At 27.1% G+C, this 6,643-nt stretch overlaps 1 protein-coding gene across 1 annotated transcript; it reads right to left on the bottom strand.

The window, feature by feature from the left end:
* Positions 1 to 1,577: 1,577 nt before the first annotated feature.
* On the bottom strand, positions 1,578 to 3,407 carry LOC101514525 (uncharacterized). Its single transcript, XM_004510340.4, has 2 exons — positions 3,247 to 3,407; positions 1,578 to 1,973 (listed from the first exon to the last, which is right to left on the bottom strand). Exons 1-2 carry the CDS (start codon positions 3,284 to 3,286, stop codon positions 1,732 to 1,734), a joined length of 282 nt encoding a protein of 93 aa, XP_004510397.1. The 5' UTR covers positions 3,287 to 3,407; the 3' UTR covers positions 1,578 to 1,731.
* Between the last annotated feature and the right edge of the window lie 3,236 nt (positions 3,408 to 6,643).

Here is a 6,643-nt window from a genome sequence, read left to right on the forward strand (position 1 = left end):
TATTTATTTAGTTATTTATTTATTTATTATATTAGTGTTTAGTTTAATTAATTGTTTTCTTTTTATGTTTTAACATCTATTAATATCATTGGACTATTACAATATTTATAATTGAAACATAAACGTTTGCAAATTTTTTAAGAATCTTATTATGATAATTAATAGTAAATAATTGTAATTTTATAACTAATACATCTTATTAATCGTGACTTTATAATTATACTTGCAACTTTGTATCAATTATCTAAGATAATATTGTCGTATGACTTGCAATTTCACAAAATATTATTATAGATATTTAAATTTGTATTGTAACCAGTGTTCATTTGAAATGTTGAGTTAGAAAATATTTTGGTTTATAATATTTTATGATTGGATTTAAGATATTTGAATAATTTTTAAATTTAATCACAATAATATCATTTATTTATCGATTTTTTTTAGTTAAAGTGTGGGTAACGGGTATCGGTACGGGCACTTAATTACCGAGAGGGTAAGGTATGGATATTAAAGTTGATACCCAAGAAAGTACGGGCACGGGTAGAGTCTTTTTTTAAATTGCGGGTATGAGGACGAGTACTATAGTACCCTACCCAAACCCTACCCATTGCCATCCCTCATGTATACGGTATACTAACTTGTATTAATTAGTGTTGAACTTGTGAGAATAACGGATGCTCGATTTCTACATAACACACTCTTAAGCAAATACAAAGATATTTAAGTTGTGATCTAAGCGTCTTAGCGTGGGTTAATCTCATAGTTAGATTCAAATAATCAAAATTTGTAGACATACTCTGTTAAACCATTGCCCTCCCAAAGACATAATTATAATGGTTTCCTTTAAAAACTATTCAAAATTAGTATGTTTAGTTTTACTGTAAATTTAACAAAATCACAATATGAACCACCATGATTTTCTTAATCCTACCGCAAAACCATACATGCAAGTCAAAGAGTAACATGAACTAGAGCTACTATATTAATATCCCCAACTTAAGACAACAAAATGCCAACATGAATGCAATACCACCTGCCAGTCAAAGATAACCTTTACCACATGCAAGTCAAACATAACCTTTCTCTGTCCATTGAGATACTTTGGGGTTTTCAGCAAGATCACCTTTATCATTATAAATTTTTCATTAAGATATAAATTTGAAAGCAAAATTATTGGTTTGCAAGAGGAAAATACAATGTTAGTATACTACATTTGGACTAATCCACATGCTTCCCACAAGAAGTAATCCTAACATAGAGTGATATGTCGTATTGTAGGAGACCGGTCTCTTCCATAATATATTTAGCCATTAGAGTTCAATGTTGTTAAACATCCATAGATTAGTTACCCCGAATTTTATTTCATTTGCAGGAGCCATGTGGAGATAAATGTGTTGTTCTTACAAATTAACCACCAATAAAGCAGAGAAAACATAGTGAATTTTGAATCTTGCTGATAAACTAGATGAGGAAACAGATCAGAGTCTACACAGAACTTTAACATTGATAATGAAACAGTCCAAAGGGCAATTTTTTTTCTTTTCTGAAAACAAAAGTATTCAGCATCCAAATGAAAATTAAAAAAAGAATAATAATTTAGTTTTCATATCTAAAGGAAACATAAACAAAGCAAACATAGTAGTTTTGATGGTTAAAAGTGTTAAGATACAAGCTTGACACTCTTTATTACAAAATAATAAAAGGTACACGCTAGCTAGTTATTAATAGGAATCACTTTGGGGAGTCATTAGATTCTTTCTTTGGAAGAATGGCCTCAACCACAGCTTCAATTTCCTCTTTCACCCTTTCAAACACACTGGGAGCTTTGACTTCTTCAACAGAAGTTCCCTCATCAATGTCATCATTTCTACCATGAGTTTCTTTGTGATGGTGAGGCACTTTGTCGTGATTAAAAACCGCCTCAATCTCCTCCTTAGCTCGCTCAAGAATGTTTGGAGATTTCACATCATGTTCTTTCAAAATGAAGCAGAATACATAAAGGAGGTTTAGAGTTTAAACCAAATCAGTTATAAAAATCAATTGCCATATCATATATGTTTAGAATGTACTGCAATAACTAGTTCCCATATATACCTAAAAGCTAAAACCAATAATTATTTATCATGTTTTATTAATGAATATCCACACATGTTCTCTCTTTCGGAGAGAATCTTGTCTGAGTATTGTATTGATTCACTTGGTCTTTACAGGACTTGAATAAGATTGGAACCAAGGACCTCTAACTTAAAACTATCCTTATAAACATTCACCTATGAATAATGTATTGTTTCAAATTGGGACAAGACCTATCCCCTATGGAGTCCACCTTGTGGATCCACAAGCCCATGGTATATACCCATCACAGCAGAAAATTGGAAGCTACCTTATAGCACATATGTTTGGAAGCTACCTCATAGAGCTTCAACTCACAACATGTCTAATGCAAAGCTGTTTTTCAAACACACTATAAGAAATCAAATAACTTCCATATATGTCACTATGATTGGTCTAATAAGGAGAGATTTGGGTAGTGTGCATGAGCTCATAGGTTCACACGTCCTGTTGAGAAACATGATTGAACGCAAGAAAGAGAGAAATATTGAACTTGAAGTTGATAGTATGAAAAATATGATTAAATTACAATTAGGGTATGATACACTTTTATATAATGTTTCTAAGTTAGTTAACATAAGCAACTTGCATCTAATCATAACTAACTTGTAAGTACTTTTAAACCAATTCTAACATGTATCTAACACGTTCTAATCTCCATTTGACAGCAAACAAAAAACTTACATACCCCTTTCAAAAAAATAAAATAAAATATCCTCCATACCTACCCCACAAGGCCACAACCAAAAAGAAAACAACTTTCAGCAATGGGGAAGCAGAAAAACTCATTAGAATTCAAAAACAAAAGCCATAAATGGAATTTTGGTGTGTATTATATGGGTAATTAACACATACACATATATAAAAAATTTCCCTTTTCTCAGAGTTCCATCTTCCCTCAAGATTTTTCTCAATCAAATGTTTATTTCTTTCTTCATCATCATAGCTTAGACAATACAACTTCTAATTCTAATTATCAAAGGGTATTATCGCGTTATTATGATAAATTTCAACAATAACTTGTAATTATTCAATTGAAACTAATTAAGGTAACAAAATCAGAAATGCCAACAGATGAAAGATGAAGTATAAGAACATTAATTGTAAACAGAACAAAGGAAAAGACGACGATACCTGAAAGCGAATCTTTTGGTTTGGGTTCCATTTCTGCCATTGATGTGATCCGAACAACGTTTGAGTTTTGAGGTTATTGCAATGAAACGATAGTATTTTTTTGTGTGTAAGTTAGATATTTACTCTTCCTAATCCTAATGCCATGTCCCTCATTTATTCAACTTATTTTCCATGGTTTCACTAGTTTTTTCTTTTCTTTTTTTTTTTTTTTTAAGAAGAAATGTTAAAATCGCACACACAAGGAAAATTCTGAATTTGAATTTAATATATGATATTTAATATAATAATTTTAAAATTTATTAATTGAAATATATTTTATAAATATATATATTTATTAGTTTTTATTTACTATTAATTTAAGAAAATATATTTTATTGAAATTATATTATTGGTTTAATTAACTTTATTATTGGTTCATTAATTAGAGACACAAAGTCATTCTCATGTTTAACTATTTAAAACAGTATTTATATACTAATCGTAACAATAAAATAACTTTTCTTTAAGGTGAAATTTTATATAGCAGTATTATTTTTAAGAAAAACTTTCTCTAAAATTGAGAGGATTTATCTAGACAAAAAAATCATATAAATGTCTTTTTATTTTCATTCAAGAACAAATGAGAATTGATTATTTAATATCGAATATATGTTTTGGTGTAAACTTTTTCTTTTTACTTTTGCATCCACCACTTATTTGATTTAATGTTTATGTGAACTTTAATTCATAATTTGATGCTTAATTTTGCAAACATTTTTTTAACGTTTTTGCTCTCTTTTCCATCATAACTATTGATTTATAATGGAAAAATATCATTTACAATTTGTGTTTTTTTTATTTCTTTCTAACACACTATCATATTTTCTTTTTTATTTTCATTACTTTTGTAGTCTCACTTTTCTTTCTCAAGTTTTGAATTATAAAGTATTTATCAAGTTTATTGCTAATATATATTTGTTTAAATTTAGGCTAAATTACATTCGTGGTCCCTTAACTTAATTTCAGGTAACGTTTTAGTCATTTATCTTTTTTTTTTCCCGGTTTAGTCCTTTATTCCTAAAAATATCAAATAAAGTATGAAAATATGAGTTTATTTGAAGATTTGCGTTACGAATTTGATGAAATTTGTATTATATTGAAGAATATAATTAATTTTATGAGTTTTGATTGAATTTTTTTTTTTGAATTTTTGTATAAAAAAGGATATCATTGTTGAAATTTTAAAATATAAAATATCAAATTGTCACTTAAAATTAAAATAAAGGACCAAGTCGAAAAAAAAAAGATAAAGGACTAAAACGTTACCTGAAATTAAGTTAAAGGACCACAAATGTAATTTAGCCTTAAATTTATTATGCAAAACAAATAAAACAATTAGTTGTTGGCAACTACCCCAATATTTTATATCTTCTTTTATGTTAGAATGACGTACAACATAAGATAATAATAAAGTCATGAGTCTTAACTTTTCCATTAAGGATGCATTGATGACAATTTCAAGCATTAATAATCTTCTATGCTCTAAATAATAAAAGTGATGACTTTGATGGGAAAGTTGGCTTTTGTACCCCTCAATTAATTTTGTACCGCTCATTTAAAAATTTTATTTTTAAATGTCCAAACTACCCTTGATAAAACTGTAAAAATTTAAAAGAATTTTTTTTACCGAAAATTTTATTATGAATGAAATTTCCGATAGTTATAAATGAAAAAATGTTGTTTAATGAATGAAATTTCCGGTAGTTATAAATGAATACCGAAAATTTCATTTTTGAAATTTCCGGTAGTTATAAATGAATACCGAATATTATTTATAAATTAATTAATAAAATAAATTATATTAATAATAAAAGTAATAATAATAATAAAGTAAAGTAAATTATATTATTAAAACTTTATATATTATTTAAATATTTTTATTATTATTTTTTAATTATATTAACAATATTTTATTAATTTTTTTATTTGATTGGAATAAAAATAGGAGAGAGTTGTTAAGAAAATAAGTTGTTATTTTATAAAATATTCGCAATAAAAATAGGAGTGAGTTGTTAAGAAAATATGTTGTTATTTTATAGGCAAAATATTATGGGACACGTTTTGTTTGTGGCACATTTTGTCAACCATTTGATTTTAGGATGAATGTTTGTGGCAAAATATTAGGGACACGTTTTGTTTGTCGCAAAATTTTAGGATGTATTTTTTTTCTTCAATTTAATTTTTGTTATTAATAGTATTTTGATTTTTTAAATAAATTAAAAATAATTATTAAAAAATCAAAATTCTATTATTAAAATAAAATAAATTAAATTATAGAAAAAAAATACAGTTAAATAGATGAGTCAAAACAAACAACATAATAATAATAATAATAATAATAATAATAATAATAATAATAATAATAATAATAATAATAATAATAATAATAATGATAACTGCTAGAAATTTCATTCATTCTAAAATTTCTGGTAAAAAAAATTTTCATTTATAACTACCGGAAATTTCATTCATCCTGAAATTTCCGATAAACAATTTTTTTCATTTATAACTACCGAAAATTTCATTTATAACTGCCGGAAATTTCATTCATCCTAAAATTTCCGGTAAAAAATTCTTTCATTTATAACTACCAGAAATTTCATTTATCATGAAATTTCCGGTAAAAAAAATTCTTTTAAATTTTTAAAGTTTTATTAAGGGTAGTTTGGACATTTTAAACATAATTTTTTTAAATGAGAAAATATAAGATAAATTGAGGGGTACAAAAGCCAACTATCTTAACGGGTGATGTATGGAATATGAGTCCTTTTTCTTGCATCTTTTTTGTGTAAATGATATAAGCCTTTTTTGGGGTTAAGTTTTTCAAAACTTAAGTTACTTAATGTTAAACAAAATAAAAATTAAAGTCTTAAATTAAACTAGCCGACTGGGCCAATTGATTTTGACCCGAAGAAGAATTATAGTCCCCTACGGGAGTTTTGTACCAGGCACCCCCCCAATTTGACCTGCCACCCCCCCAGTTATGCGTAAAAGACAATTTTACCCTCTATCACATATATAAAAACCAAAAAAAAATTTTACCCACACTTTTCACCAAATCATTCGAACATTTCAAATATTCGATCCAGAATCAACCTTACCTTCGAAGATCTCAAACATTCGAAACGCAAAAGTAAGTTCCCATTCGAAAATTTGCAGTTTTTGAAAATTTCGAAATGCATTTGTATGATTCAATTCCAGAAGTTTCGAAAGTTTCCTTGAATATGAAACCTTCGAAATGCATTCCTCGAACTTTTGGAAATCTTCGAAACGAGAAACTTTCGAAAGTTTCTTGAATTGAAATCTTCGAAATGCAATGCCAGGTGAAACTTTCGAAAGTTCTGGGAAAGTTTCGAAA

This window comes from Cicer arietinum, chromosome 7, assembly GCF_000331145.2.
Source record: "Cicer arietinum cultivar CDC Frontier isolate Library 1 chromosome 7, Cicar.CDCFrontier_v2.0, whole genome shotgun sequence".
NCBI lineage: Eukaryota > Viridiplantae > Streptophyta > Magnoliopsida > Fabales > Fabaceae > Cicer > Cicer arietinum.